Raw genomic sequence first — 16,186 nt, forward strand, 5'->3', positions numbered from 1 at the left:
TAAGTATTTGATCATCTACCAACCAGGAAGAATTCTGCCTCTCACAGACCTGTTAGTTTTCCTTTAAGAAGCCTCCTACTCTGCACTCATTACTTGTATTAATTGCACCTGTTTGGACTCGTTACCTGTATAAAAGACACCTGTCCACACATTCAATCACCTCCAACCTATCCACTATGGCCAAGACCAAAGAGCTGTCTAGGGACACCGGGGACAAAATTGTAGACCTTCAAAATGCTGAGATGGGCTACAGGACAATATGCAAGCAACTTGGTGAGAAGGCAACAACTGTTGGCACAACTACTAGAAAATGGAAGAAACATGGTGGAGAGGTTGGAGTGTGGTTGAGTGTGTGGACAGGTGTCTTTTATACAGGTAACGAGTCCAAACAGGTGCAATTAATACAGGTAATGAGTGCAGAGTAGGAGGCTTCTTACAGAAAAACTAACAGGTCTGTGTGTGAGATCCAGAATTCTTGCTGGTTGGTCGGTGATCAAATACTTATTTCATGCAATAAAATGCAATTTAATTATTTAAAAATCATACAATGTGATTTTCTGTGTCTTTTTTATTTTTTTTATTTTTAGATTCTGTCTCTCACAGGTGAAGTGTACCTACGATAAAAATTACAGACCTCTCCATTCTTTGTAGGTGGGGAAACTTGCAAAATCGGCGGGGTATCAAATACTTATTTTCCCCACTTTAGGAATGTATATTATTAACCTTGTTGTTGTCAGTAAGAAAAATGCTAACTGTTTACTTAAAGGGGTTGTCCCATCTTGCACAAATATGGTAACCTTATTGGATCTGCCATAAATGTCAACTAGATATATCCACCTCTGGGATCTGCATCTACATCCAGATCGGGAGCCTGGCATTTGCCCCTTGGCACTGAGATGTGGTCATGCATGCATTGCTCTCTTTTCACCACTATGAGTGCTCATACAGCGTATTTCGACACTCTCATAAAATGAATAGACAGAGACACATTCATGCTCGTCCACTTTTCCTTTACCATGACTTCCTTCCGTCCCACATTTATGGCATTTCGAACTAATATGTCATAAATGTCTTGGATTGGACAACTCCTTTAATTTTTTAATACATTAGTTTATTGCTCTTATATAATATATTAATGCATGTTTATATAACTTTGTGGTTATTGCACAACCAAGAAGTTGTCCACACTTGGAAAACAGGATCTGCTTTTTAGCCAGTATTTCAGCATTCACTTGAACATAGATGAACTGCAATAAAGGAAACAGCCTGTCGGCAGATAGGTCCTTAGATCTGTTTGTAGGAAAAAAGCAGACCACTTTTTCTGATCCTGGACAACTCGTTTAGGAATTTATGTTATAGAGGTCTTATTTATTTTTTTCTTTCTCCGACCCTAGGTAGACCCTGTACGCAGCTTCAACTCTTGAATCCTGAACGTTTTATACGTCTTACTAAAGAAATCCTGAATACAACCTGGCCAACAAGAGAATTGATTGTAAAATGGCACCCAGGCAAGGACAAAAAACATCCTCCTATTCAGTGGCTGAAAATGGTCTGGAAACTGTTGTACATACATTTTTCCGAAGATTTGTCATGTCTTGATGATATGCCACTTATTCCTACAAAACTGCTGGAAAAGAAAAAAGAAGAAAAAGATGATGAAGCAGATGAAGAAGACGAAAAAAAGGAAGAAAATGTAATAGAAGAAGAAACCATCCTGGAACTCATTCGTCTAAGGATTCCTTCTCTCGTCATTTATGATGATGAGACCGACTCTCAGCTGCCAGAACATTTGCCTCAAATAATTAAAAATCTTGGGGGTATTGTTCTTATGTGTTTAGACCCATCAATTCAGCATCCTGTTCTTAAAAAATATATCTCCCCCCCTACACCTAGTGCTCTTCTACAAATAATGGACAGGATGTCTCTTCAAAAGCTATCCAGCCAGATGGCACAACTGAGCCCGGTTCTCAAAGATGCCTTGCGAAGGTTTCTGGCTAGTTTAACAGACATAAATGAAAAAGAAAAAAAAATCATTCAAGAGCTGATGGTTTTCAAAAGAATCGAACAGACTTCTGAAAAGAATTCCTATGTTTTTTTAAGAGGGTGCAAAGTTCTTCATCACAACGCTAGGCTTCCCCCCAAAACTCGTCTCTCCTTTCCTATAATTGACAGCAGTGACGAAGAAACTATTCGACTTACAAAGATGCTAAAGGTAGAACAGTTAAAAAGCACAGATTGCTTGAAAATTATTTTGCAAGATGTAGATAAAGATTTTTATTCAGTTGAAGAAAGGACAAGTGTTATGCTCTGGGTTCTTGAAAATTTAACCTTCTTAAAGAACGAAAATCATTTGGTAATTTCCTGGTTGTCAAGTCTTAAATTCATACCCATTTCTAAAGAACGACTGGTTTCAGCCAGTGAACTTTTTGATCCAGAGGTAGATGTCCTCCAGAACTTATTTTTTGCTGAGGAACAGCTGTATTTCCCACCTTCTATATTTACATCTTCAGATGTATTACATTCTTTAAGACAGATCGGCCTTAAAAATGATTCTCATATTACAGAAAAAGATATTGTTCAAATAGCTAAGAAAATTGAAGCTTTACATGGTGGATCTGGCAAAAACGATGATGTTGTTCTAAAAAAGGCAAAAACTTTACTCATGGTTTTAAAAAAAAATTATAAACTTGTACAGTCACCAGAGGGAAAAGCATTATTAAAAAAGATCAAATGGATACCTTCGATTAAAGAACGCCCACCAAATTATCCCAATTCTTTGGTCTGGATTGGAGACCAGTTCAAGTTGTATTCCCCCGGAGAAATGTGCAATGTGTCTTTCGCTATTCTGGTGGGCTCTTCCATTCCATTGGTAGAAAATATGCATGACAGTATTGAAAAAGTCCTTGGCATTTTAAGGGAACCTAGTATTGAGGCTGTGTTAAAACATCTAAAAGTTGTAGCTGACTGGTATAATTCCAAAACAATTACTGATGAAGATTATTATCAGTTTCAGCACATTCTGCTTGAGATATACGGTTTTATGCAGGAATGTCTCGATAAAGGCAAAGAACTCTACAAAGAGTTGTCTTTTCCATGGGTCTGGACAGGCAAAACGTTTTGCTCACCAAAGCAAGCAATTATAACATCATCCTACAGCCTTGACCTTCAGCCCTTCTTGCACAACATACCAAACACTATGGTGAAATTTCATAAGTTGTTCAAGTTTTGTGGTTCAATCGAGCAGCTAACATCTGAACAAATCTTTGATGTCGTTGACATTATATATGAACGCAGCAAACAATCCATGGATAAGGAGGAGAACAAGCAAAACACTGATATAATGCTGAATATTGTAAGATGGATGCATAGCCATCAAATTTCAGTGAGTCTAGATACACCATTGCCTGTGCATTATAACAAAGACCCTATAAAACTTGTGATGAGACCCATTCATGAATGTTGTTTCTGTGATATCAAAGTTGATGACCTGAACGATCTCCTTGAAGACTCTGTAGAACCGATTATATTAGTACATGAGGATATACCAATGAAGACAGCAGAGTGTCTGAATGTGCCATGTTTAAGCACTCGGCTTATTAACCCCGAAAATATGGGGTTTGAACAGTCGGGCCAAAGAGAGCCACTTACAGTGAGAATCAAAAACATTTTGGAAGAATATCCTTCAGTGTCTGATATCTTCAAGGAGCTTCTTCAAAATGCTGATGATGCATCAGCGACAGAGTGCAATTTTATGATTGATATGAGACGAAATATGGATATAAGGGAAAATCTTCTGGACCCTGGAATGGCAGCATGTCATGGACCTGCTCTATGGTCTTACAATAATTCTGAGTTTACTGATAAAGATTTTTTAAACATTACAAGACTAGGAGAATCCTTAAAAAGAAGTGAGGTTGACAAAGTCGGAAAATTTGGTCTAGGATTCAATTCTGTCTACCACGTCACAGATATTCCTATTATTATGAGTAGAGAGTTTATGATTATGTTTGATCCAAATATTAATCACATTAGCAAACATATCAGAGACAAATCTAATCCAGGAATCAAAATTAACTGGAGCAAACAGCAAAAAAGACTTCGCAAATTTCCAAATCAGTTCAAGCCATTTTTAGGTGTGTTCAAATGTGACCTACCACTTGCTGTAGAAGCTCCCTACTGCTACAAAGGTACACTTTTCCGACTGTCCTTTAGAACACAACAGGAAGCTAAAATGAGTGAAATTAGCAGTTCCTGCTACAATACTGCAGATATTTACACACTTGTTGATGAATTTAGCTTGTGTGGCTACAGACTTATACTCTTTACTCAGAATGTAAATTCTATGGTCTTAAAATACCTTAAGCCTGAAGAATCGGAACCAGCATTCGCTCAAGACACAGTAACTATTAAAAAGTCTACATGCTCCTCAAAGGTTTTGGCTAAACCAACAAAGATACTCACAGAGGCAGCCAAAGTGATGAGCAACTGTAGTTCTACCAAAAAATACCCAGGTGAAATGCCCAAATCATCATGTATCTTGAAGATTGTGGTTCAAGAATTTCACCATGTGTTCAGGCGAATAGTTGACCTTCATTCTCCATTATTCAGAGGTCCTGAAGATGAACCAGCTAACATTTTTGAGATGGCCAAGTCTGGACAAACAAAAAGAATGACAGAGGAATTGCCACAAAAATCTGTGGATTCAACAACATGGCTTATATGTTCTTGTATGGATATAAATGATGCCTTGAAATTTGCTCTGAGTGATAGTGGCAAGAGACTCGGACTAGTGCCTTGTGGTGGTGTAGCTGTGATGCTTTCTGAAAGTCAAGATGGGAAATGGACAGTGAGACCATTTTCTGGTAATGTCGGAGAAGTTTTTTGCTATCTACCTCTTCGAATAAAAACTGGACTTCCACTGCATATAAATGGTTGCTTTGCTGTGACATCAAATCGAAAGGAAATTTGGAAAACAGACACAAAGGGAAGGTGGAATACTGTTTTCATGAGACATGTCATTGTGCGTTCTTATCTAGAGGCTCTTTGTGTCTTAAGGGACATGTCTACTAGTGGAGAGCTGATGAACTACACCTACTATTCTATATGGCCAGACCCTGACTATGTCCATGATGATTTTTCTGTCATTTGCCAAGGACTTTATGAAGACATTGCCAAATCAAAGGGCAAAGACCGCATGAAAGTGTTTTCTGATGGAACATCTTGGGTCTCTATGAAAAATGTGAGATTTCTGGATGATTCCTTACTTAAGAGACCAGACATTGGACCAGCTGCTTTCCAGATTTTCATGAAGTATTTGAAGAAGACTGGCTCAAAAAACCTTTGTGCTGTTGAACTTCCTTCATGGGTCAAAATGGGATTTGAAGAAGCAGGATGTACTGACGTGCTAATTGAGAATACATTTTCCGAACGTCAATTTTTTTCAGAGGTTTTTTTTCCTCATATAGCAGAAATCCAGCCTGAATTACGAGATCCCTTGATGCTTTTTGTTCTAAATGAAAGGATACAGGCATTTAGTGAAATTCTTCAAGTTACACCATGTATTCCATGCTCCAGTGAGGACCACGCACTGGTTGTTCCTTCAAGATTAATCCATCCTGAAGGTAGAGTAGCAAAATTGTATGACAACAATGATGGAAGATTTCCTTATGGAACCAACCAAAATTACTTGAACCCAGTAGTGTTGGTTAAGCTGGTGCAACTTGGCATGATGAAAGATGACATTTTATGGGAAGATTTAATTGAACGAATTGATTCCATTGCACTGATTAATAAAGCTGATCATGCTGCAGCTTGCTTGAGGAGCAATATTATTTTAAGCTTGATTGATGAGAAACTCAAGTTCAGAGACCCCAAGTCTAAGGAATTTTGCAAGAAATGCCAAACTTCTCCATTTTTGCCTTTTCTTACCAAGCCAGTTGGTTTCTCCCTTCATTGGAAAGGAAGTGACTTTAAAAATGAGGAAATGTTTGCAGCTACTGACCTATACACAGTTGAGCACCAAGACACAGTTTGCCTGTTAAAGCCAATTCTTAATGAAAACTCGCCTTCTTTTAAAGGATGTGGATCCATCTCCTTGGCTGTCAAAGATTACTTAGGTTTGCTCAAGAAACCTTCACCAGAATTAGTAATTGATCAATTAAAAGAAATTGCAAAATATACTGATGAAAACACTTTGTACCAGGAGAATATTACAAATGCCTGCTATAAATTTCTCAATGAAGCAGTCCTTTTGAATGAAGCTACAAAGACAATGGTTATAACAGAGCTAAAGGAATTTCCTTTTATATATGTTGAGGGCATCTATGTTATATCAGAAAAAGTTTCCTTCCATTTAAACTTTGAAGCAGCCCCTTACCTCTATCAGATGCCTAACAAGTACAAAAATAATTTTCGTGAACTGTTTGAAAGTGTTGGTGTGAAAAATACCTTTACAGTAGAAGATTTTGCATCAGTACTTGAAATTATCAAAAAGGAAAATTCAAACAAAAAGATATCGGAGAATGATTTCCAACTATGTAGAAGAATTATTAGTGAGGGAATTTGGGGGCTTATCCGAGAAAAGAGTCAAGAATTTTGTGAGACAAATTATGGTCAAATTCTTCTACCAGATGTCAACTTCTATCTGCTTCCAGCTAAATCACTATGTTACAATGACTGCCCGTGGATTAAAGTAAAAGATACTACTGTGAAGTACTGCCACTCTGACATTCCAAGAGAGGTAGCTGTAAAGCTTGGGTCAATACCAAAAAGACACAAAGCCTTGGAGAGGTATGCCTCCAATGTTTGCTTCACCTCGCTCGGAACTGAATTTGGACAGAAGGAAAGACTCACCAGTAGAATCAAAAGTATCCTCAATGCTTATCCTTCAGAAAAGGAGATGTTAAAGGAACTTCTTCAAAATGCTGATGATGCAAAAGCCACAGAAATATGTTTTGTCTTTGATCCAAGAAACCATCCATCTGACAGAATATTTGATGAGAAGTGGTCACCTCTTCAAGGCCCTGCACTTTGTGTATACAACAACCAGCCCTTTACAGATGATGATGTAAGAGGCATCCAGAACTTGGGCAAAGGAACAAAGGAAGGCAACCCTGGTAAAACTGGTCAATATGGAATAGGCTTCAACTCAGTTTACCATATTACTGACTGTCCATCTTTCATCTCATCCAATGACATCATTTGCATCTTTGACCCTCATGCACAATATGCTCCAGGGGCAACATCACTTAGTCCTGGACGCATGTTCCGAGATTTAGATGCTGATTTTAGAACACAATTTTCAGACGTTCTTAATCTATACTTAGGAAACCACTTTAACCTTTCCAGTGCAACAATGTTTCGTTTTCCACTACGAAATTCTGAAATGGCAAAAAGCTCTGAGATCTCATCCGTCCCCTGCTCGGACAGGATGGTACAGAACCTTCTTGACAAGTTGCGTGCAGATGGAGCAGAACTCCTTATGTTCTTGAATCATATGGAAAAGATTTCTATCTGTGAAATAGAGAGGACAACGGGTGCTCTAAAAGTGTTATACTCTGTTCGAGGCAAAATCACAGATGGTGACCGTCTTAAACGCAAACAGTTTCATTCCTCTGTAATTGACAGTGTTACCAAGAAAAAACAATTGAAAGATATACCAGTCCAGCAAATTACTTACACAATGGACATTGAGGACACTGAAGGAAACTTGACAACATGGTTAATTTGTAATCGCTCCGGTTTCTCTAATATGGGTAAGGTCCTAAAAAGTGTTATATCTGCTCACAAAAATAGAGACATCACATTGTTTCCACGAGGTGGAGTTGCTGCTTGCATTACCCACAATTACAAGAAACCATACCGAGCGTTCTGCTTTTTGCCTCTTTCTCTTGAAACAGGACTTCCTTTTCATGTAAATGGACATTTTGCCTTGGATTCTGCAAGGCGTAACTTGTGGCGGGATGATGATGGGGTTGGAGTGAGAAGTGACTGGAACAATAGCTTGATGACTGTCTTGGTGGCTCCAGCTTACGTAGAGTTATTAGTACAACTAAAGAAACGAAACTTTCCCGGAACTGATCCCACAATCTCTGTATTACACAATACACCAATCCATACTGTAAAAGACATTTTGAAAAAATTTTTGTCTTTTTTTCCAGTAAACAGGCTCGATTTACAGCCAGACTGGTATTGCCTAGTGAAAGCAGTTTATGCTTGCATTCATGAAGACTCCAAGCGCCTCTTGCCTGTAGTACGAGCCCCAAATGTTGACGGCTCTGACCTGCAGTCAGCTGTCATTATTACTTGGGTAAACACGTCGGCAGTGAATTCTGGAAAGCCATACTTTGACAATTTATTACAGGATGAACTACATCACATGAAAAATATGGAGTACAATATAACCACTCGCAAGACAGTAGCTGAGAATGTTTACAGACTCAAACATCTACTTTTAGAAATTGGGTTTAACTTGGTCTACTACAGTGATGAGACAGCAAATCTTTTTCACTGTCTGGTTGATGCAGGCATCCCGGTTACTTACGCAACTCCTTCAGATGTCCGTCATTTTCTCATGACTTTCTCTTCTCCTGACACAAACTGCCACATTGGAAAACTACCTTGCCGTCTCCAGCAGACAAACCTGAAACTATTCCACAGTTTGAAACTTCTTGTGGATTATTGCTTAAAAGATGCTGAAGAAAATGAAATACAAATTGAAGGTTTGCCACTTCTAATTACTTTGGACAACGTGTTGCAAATTTTTGATGCAAAGCAAGCAAAATTCCTGACCACTTATCATGAACTAATTCCTTCTCGAAAAGATCTTTTTATGAACACACTGTACCTGAGGTATAGCAATATTTTACTTTCATGCAAAGTTGCAAAAATGTTTGACATCAACAGTTTTACTGACCTTCTCTCATCCGTTCTCCCTAGAGAGTACAAAACAAAAGTATTTGTCCCATGGAAAGATAATTTTGCCAGTGAGTCATGGCTAAAGAGCACTTGGCATTTCATTAGCGAGGCATTTAATGTTAAAGATGACCAAAGTGATACCACTACATTTGATACAGTTGTGGAGACCTTAAAAGATTGGGCTCTCTTACCAGGAATAAAGTTTACCGTGTCACCTGGTCAGTTAATTATTCCAGACGGTGATGTGTTACTGCCATTCAGCCTTATGCATATTGCAATCTTTCCAAATGCACAAAGTGATAAAGTGTTTCATACACTGATGAAGACTGGTTGTATTCAACTGGCGCTGAACAAAATTTGCTCAAAAGACAATATATTACTCCCCTTGTTGGCTGGACATGCGGCAAATATAGACAATCCAATGAGCATTCTCCGAGCTATACATCACATGATTCTGACATCAACATTTAGGACTGAAAAAATAGCTGAAAATGACTTTGATGCTCTTTTGATGTATTTCAACTGCAATTTAAACCACCTGTCAGAGGATGCAACTGACATTTTGAAGTTGCTTCCATGTTACAAGTCCGTCAGTGGTCGTTATATCACGTTGTCTAAATATGGGACTTGTTATGTCCTTACAAAAAGCATACCGGCAGCAGAAGTAGAAAAATGGTCTCACTCATCATCCTTTGCTTTTCTCGAAGAGAAGATACACCTGAAAGAATTGTACACTGCATTAGGATGCGTCCCTGTTGACGATCTAGAGATTTATTCAAAACATCTGCTGCCGAAATTTGAAAACCTCTCCTATCATGCAAAATTGGAACATTTGATTTACCTAAAAAATTGTGTATGCAGCCTTGAAGAGAGTTGTACACAAAAGGAGCAACTTTTTGCCAAGCTTGAAGATTTGGCATTCATTAATGATGCCAGTGGCCGACTTAAACCTGCAAAGAACTTCTACGACCGCACTGTGAGAGTATTTGAAGTAATGCTTTCTGAAAAACTGTTCATACCCCTGGAATTCTTTAAAAAATTGGAGCAAATTACAAAGCCAAAAAACCAATCTGCTTTTTTTCTCTCATGGATCAAATTTCTCCGTAATATAGGACTAAAGTATGTTATTTCCCAACAACAGTTGTTGCAGTTTGCAAAAGAGATCAGTATGCGAGCTAATGCAGAAGGCTGGACAAAAGAAGTGCTTCAAAACACTGTTGATGTCATTCTTTATCATGTGTTCCAAGAACGAACTGATTTGTTTTCTGGAAACTTCTTAAAGGAATTGTCCATGGTACCTTTCTTGTGTCCTGAACGAGCACCTGCAGAACTTGTACGCTTTCATGCCCAGTACCAAGAGGTAAATGGCACACTCCCTCTGATAAGATTTAATGGAGCACAAGTCAATCCAAAGTTCAAGCAGACAGATGTAATGCAGCTGCTGTGGACATCTTGCCCAATTCTTCCCGAAAAGGCAACACCATTAACTATTAATGAACAAGAAGGAAGTGCACTTGGTCCACAAGAGCAGCTCGAACAAGTTTTAATAATGTTGAATGTAAATTTGGATCCTTCACTTGACAAAGTGATAAACAACTGTCGAAATATATGCAACATCACTACTGTAGATGATGAAATCGTAAAGACAAGAGTAAAGGTTCTGCGGAGTGTCTATGAATTCCTCAGCACAGAAAAAAAAGAATTCAAGTTCCAACTCCGTGGAGTTGCATTTGTCATGGTTGAAGATGGATGGAAACTTTTAAAGCCAGAAGAAGTTGTAATTAATCTGGAATTTGAGTCCGATTTTAAACCATATCTCTACAAACTGCCTCTGGAGTTAGGAACTTTTCATCAGCTGTTTAAGAACTTAGGCACTGAAGATATAGTTTCAACCAAGCAGTATGTGGAAGTTCTAAGTCGTATTTTCAAGAATTCTGAAGGAAAACAGCTAGATCCTAATGAAATGCGCACTGTTAAAAGAGTGATTTCTGGCCTACTCAAAAGTCTCCAGAATGATCCCGCTAAAGTAAGGAATGACTTAGAAAATATACGTGACCTTGCACTTTACCTCCCAAGTCAAGACGGAAGATTGGTCAAGTCTAGCATTTTAGTGTTTGATGATGCTCCCCATTATAAAAGCAGAATTCAAGGAAACATTGGTGTTCAGATGCTTGTTGATCTTAGCCAGTGCTACATGGGAAAGGATCATGGCTTTCATACAAGAATAATAATGTTACTTCCTCAAAAGCTAAGACCAAGACTTCTTAGTAGTATACTTGAGGAACAGTTGGATGAGGAAACTCCTAAATCATGCCAGTTTGGAACACTATGTTCTTTGCAAGGTAGACTTCAGTTATTACTGTCTTCTGAGCAGTTCATCACTGGACTTATAAGAATCATGAAACATGAAAATGACAATGCATTTTTAGCAAACGAGGAGAAAGCCATAAAACTTTGCAAAGCCTTACGAGAAGGCTTAAAAGTATCCTGCTTTGAAAAGTTGCAAACAACTTTACGAGTCAAGGGATTTAACCCAATCCCTCATAGCAGGAGTGAAACTCTTGCATTTTTGAAGCGATATGGACATGCTGTGATATTACTTTATATACAGCACTCTGACAGCAAGGATATCAATTTCCTATTAGCTTTAGCAATGACCTTGAAGTCTGCAACGGACAATCTCATATCTGACACATCGTATTTAATTGCTATGCTGGGTTGCAATGACATCTACAGGATAAACGAAAAGCTTGATAGTCTAGGTGTTAAATATGACTCGTCAACTGAGCAATCAAAACTTGAACTTCCTATGCCTGGTACCCCAATACCAGCAGAAATTCACTATACACTGCTCATGGATCCCACCAATGTTTTTTATCCAGGTGAATATGTTGGCTATTTGGTCGATGCTGAGGGTGGAGACTCATTTGGTTCATATCAACCAACTTACACCTATGCAATAATTGTGCAGGAAGTAGAAAAAGAAGATGTCAACTCAGGTTCTTTAGGGAAGTTTTATCAGATAGACATTGGGTATAGTGAATATAAAATAGTTAGCTCACTTGATCTATACAAGTTTTCTAGGCCAGACGAGGGTGTGCAAAGCAAAGACAGTGCTCCATCAACACCAACAAGTCCAACTGAATTTCCTCCTCCTGGCCCAAGGACAGCATCATCATTTCCAAGTAAGGAAAGTAACAAAACAAGTTCCTCCAAACATCAGTCACCTAAGAAGATCAAGTTAAATTCTTTACCAGAGATACTTAAAGAAGTAACTACTGTGATGGAGCAGGCCTGGAAGCTTTCTGAATCAGAAAGGAAGAAGATTATAAGAAGATTATATCTAAAGTGGCACCCAGATAAAAATGCTGAAAATCTCGATATAGCAACTGAGGTTTTTAAGCATCTGCAAAATGAAATCAACCGACTAGAAAAGCAAGCATTGGCAGATGTCAATGTTGAAAGGACAGCAAGAAGAACCTTTACCACTCCATCTGCTAGGTTTCAGTCTGAAAAGTCTTCCTTTCAAAGATTTTATTCTTCCTGGAATCAAGAGGCAACAAATCATAAATCTGAGAGACAACAATATAAAGAAAAATTTACTGCCCCTACAGGATCATATGACTCAAAACGCTTCTTTGTACCACCAACATTCAAGTCCGTTGGTAACCCTGTTGAAGCTCGTAGGTGGCTTAGGCAAGCTAGGGCTAACTTTTCCGCTGCAAGAAATGACATGCATAAGAATGCAAATGAGTGGGTATGTTTCAAATGCTATCTCTCTACCAAATTAGCATTGATTGCTGCAGACTATGCTGTCAGGGGAAAATCTGACAAAGATGTAAAACCAACGGCCCTTGCACAGAAAATTGAAGAATATGGCCAACAGCTAGAAGGCCTCACAAAAGATGTCCAGACCCTGGAGGCTTATGGGGTAGATAGCCTAAAAACCCGTTATCCTGATATGCTTCCCTTTCCACAAATCCCAAATGACCGGTTCACTTCAGATGTCGCCATGAGGGTAATGGAATGCACTGCTTGTATAATTATAAAACTTGAAAATTTTATACAAAATAAGATTTAAACTTAGGAACCTATTGTTTTACATATGCAAATAGGGTGGATGTAATTGTAAAGCTGCACACTGCAGGAGCTCCTTTCACTTTATCACTGCGACAAGAAGGAAATTCACTCTCAAGGTCTTTTTTGCTAGTTGTGGAAAATTGTGAAAAATAGTAGAAGGTTTTATTAAAGTTGTTGTCTGGACTAAATCGATAAGTCTGCAGTCACTCTGTGTGACTACATACTTATGAATCCCCCCAGCGTACTCACTGTGCACTGCAAGGATTCGTCGGTTTCTGAGCCAGGACTGGCGACTACATATGCGTTATGCATATTCCTGGCCAGAGCCCATCTAGTGGGCATGGCCCCATTCCATTAACTTGTATTGAGCAAGGCCATGCCCACTGGTCGACCCCATCACTAGACGGGGTGCGGCCTCGCTCAATACAAGTGTATGGTTAAGAGTATTGTGTAACACATACATACCCGCTAATCCCGGCGAAGAAACCGGCAAATATACGCAGCGCACAGTGCGTGCATTGGGGGGAGATTTATAATTCTACAGTCACACACAGTCACTTCAGACTTATCAGTTTATACCGTCACAACCATCTAAAATACAGATTTTGCAGGGTTCCTGCTGCTAAGGAAACCAGAATAATAGCACACGGAATCTCTGTAGACTCTGAGAAGGCACTGTCATTAATGAGATCTCAAATGTGTGTAGCTTTATTGGATATATGGATTTTTTTCATGTGGATCTGCTATTTAAGCACATTACTAATCTATATTGTAACTAGGTCTGGTTTTCATGTGTGTAAAGCTGGCCATACACATAAGATAGCAGATGGCAGAACCTGATGATTGTGGTGATCGGTGGGTTGTTACAACTTTGCTACCATGGCAGATGTTGGGAAAAGTGGTTGAATTTCACAGTGTCTGATCCTTTTTGAGCCATTGTAAGCTCCTCTCCCTTCTGAAATAAACTTGCTAGTTGTCTCATGTGTATGGCCACCTAAGTCCGTGTCTTCCTTGGCTCTTTTTCATCTAATAGATCTCTGTTTACATACTTATCCCCAAATCAAAATTGGCGGACTACCTTCTTGAAATGTGCTGCTGTAAAAATTCTGTTTTGACTGACAATACTTAAAACGGAATCCACATAAAAATGTTGAATATGAAGAAATAAAAGGGGTTGTTAGGTAAGAAGACCTGTTTTTCAAGTCCCCCACCAGGGAATTTTGAGTAAATATAGGGAGGTTCTGTTTAGGCCTCGCGTATCTCACAGCCTATTGCTTTTATTGGGACTGTGTATGTCTTCATTTCTTTGCCGTAGCCATGAAAACACAGTGATCCCTTGCTGCCAGATTCCACAATGGGACATTCTGTGATTTTTGTTGACTCTTCTAACAAATAGGGGTTTCTAAAGCAAATAGTCACATTAACAAATCGGTGCTCTGCCTCAAATTCTTTGCACCTTAACATTTAAAGGGTCTAAATCGGGCCTTATTTGTACATTTTACTGGAAGAGCCTCCAAATGTACATACCTAGGAAAAAAGAAAATTAGCAGTGATTTTTTTAATTTGCTGAATGTTAAGATGCCGCATCTCCGAGCTTGAACGCCAAATGTGTAATGTGAATAGGACAGAAATTGTGTATATACTGTAGAAATGAATGTCTAATGCGCATATTCAAAGCGAGCACTTTACGTAACCAAAGCTGAGCAGCACATTGGACAATCCCTTCACATAAAAGTCTCATTGCTCATTTTCTCTGCCTCCAGTATTGCCATGGAGCCATTACCCATCGACGCTCTTCCCTGCTGCCTTCGCGTCTGCTTTTCTTAAGCTTACTGTACGACTATAATCAGCTGGATCTGGTTGTGATATTATTGCAGTTAAGAACAAAAGTACAGTTTTCTTACTCTTCACAATGTCAATGTCCTATCACTATATTTGTCCTTTTATACTGTGCAAAGTTGATTTTCATTGCATTTTTAACTTCATGTAATATTTAACTGAAAAACCTGTTAATAGTGATCAGAAATGTGCACTGAAACTAGCTTTTTTCTTTTTTTCCTTGTCCTGTGTCCAACAGATGCTGGAGCCTTAATAATTATTTTGTCTACATGTTTTGTTTTTGGAACAAATGTATAAAGCCTGTAGATGTGTATAACTTATACTTTTCCCATTGCATTGGGTATTGCATCAAAGATCAGATTATTGATTCCTACAAGTTTTTTCTTTTTTTTTTTTTTTATACAAGCCTTAAATTGCTTAGTTTCATCCATATTGGTCATTTGTAATAAAAACCATGGTCAAAATTAGTAGCCTTCCGTCTTTTACTTGACCGCGAATAGCAACCCAACTTTTACTGGGGTTCAGCGATGCGACAATTTCATTCTCAGGTTTGATTGGGACTAGAGATGAGCAGATCGATCCGTGAAGGATTGAGTTTTAGTCGTATTTCTTGGAATTTGCAGATTCACACAAATTTGAACATTTCAAGGAAACCTTTTCGAACATGTCAACCTTGCCAGGCACCATTATCCACACTGCTGAGGCATCAGACAGTGGGCTGTTGTCATTTTGCATAATAGGTCTCCCCATAATTCCCTGCAGCTATGCATTTTATGGATTATCCTACCTTGTACAGTGGTGGTTAGTCCGATGGCACCACAGATCAGCAGTTCCAAGTGGAGCACACTTTGTACGCAGTCGTTTTCCATTTCCTGAGTTACTGGGTAAGTATCTCTCTTCTTTAACTTGTAAGCTCTTATGATAAGTAGGGGGTCCTCACTCTTCTCCACCACGTGTAGTTTCTGAGCAGATACAAGCTTTACAATATTGATATTTGTGCAAATTTCTTAGCTGGAAATCAAATTTTTGGAGAAAATTCAACAAAAGGTCCGCTTATCTCTGGTTGGAACCATTGATTTGAAACTCTGTATCTGAAATATAATGCTCTGATGACAATAAAAATATACTGCGCAGAATGTTGGACCTTAAACCATCATGGTGATAAAATACAGAGATTCACTTTATTTGGTAAAATTGGCCATATATTCATAATGATTGTTATTTTTTTAACTTTTATATCTAAAATACTATTCCTGTTTGAATACAATAAAACTGGACAATCTGCACAAACAAAAAAATTCTACACTTGCCCAGATCTCTGATTTTAGGTACAGTGGGGCAAAAAAGTATT

At 38.5% G+C, this 16,186-nt stretch overlaps 1 protein-coding gene across 1 annotated transcript in view; it reads left to right on the forward strand.

The window, feature by feature from the left end:
• SACS (sacsin molecular chaperone) overlaps positions 1–15,299 on the forward strand; it is a 103,726-nt gene extending 88,427 nt beyond the window's left edge. The window contains exon 10 of the mRNA XM_073583028.1: positions 1,395–15,299. Coding sequence (XP_073439129.1) covers positions 1,395–12,997 — 11,603 coding nt within the window. The 3' untranslated portion in view covers positions 12,998–15,299. The remainder of the gene's footprint in view (positions 1–1,394) is intronic.
• Positions 15,300–16,186: the final 887 nt, after the last annotated feature.

This window comes from Dendrobates tinctorius, unplaced genomic scaffold (genome assembly GCF_039654945.1).
Source record: "Dendrobates tinctorius isolate UK_male_01 unplaced genomic scaffold, ASM3965494v1 ptg000075l, whole genome shotgun sequence".
Taxonomy (NCBI): domain Eukaryota; kingdom Metazoa; phylum Chordata; class Amphibia; order Anura; family Dendrobatidae; genus Dendrobates; species Dendrobates tinctorius.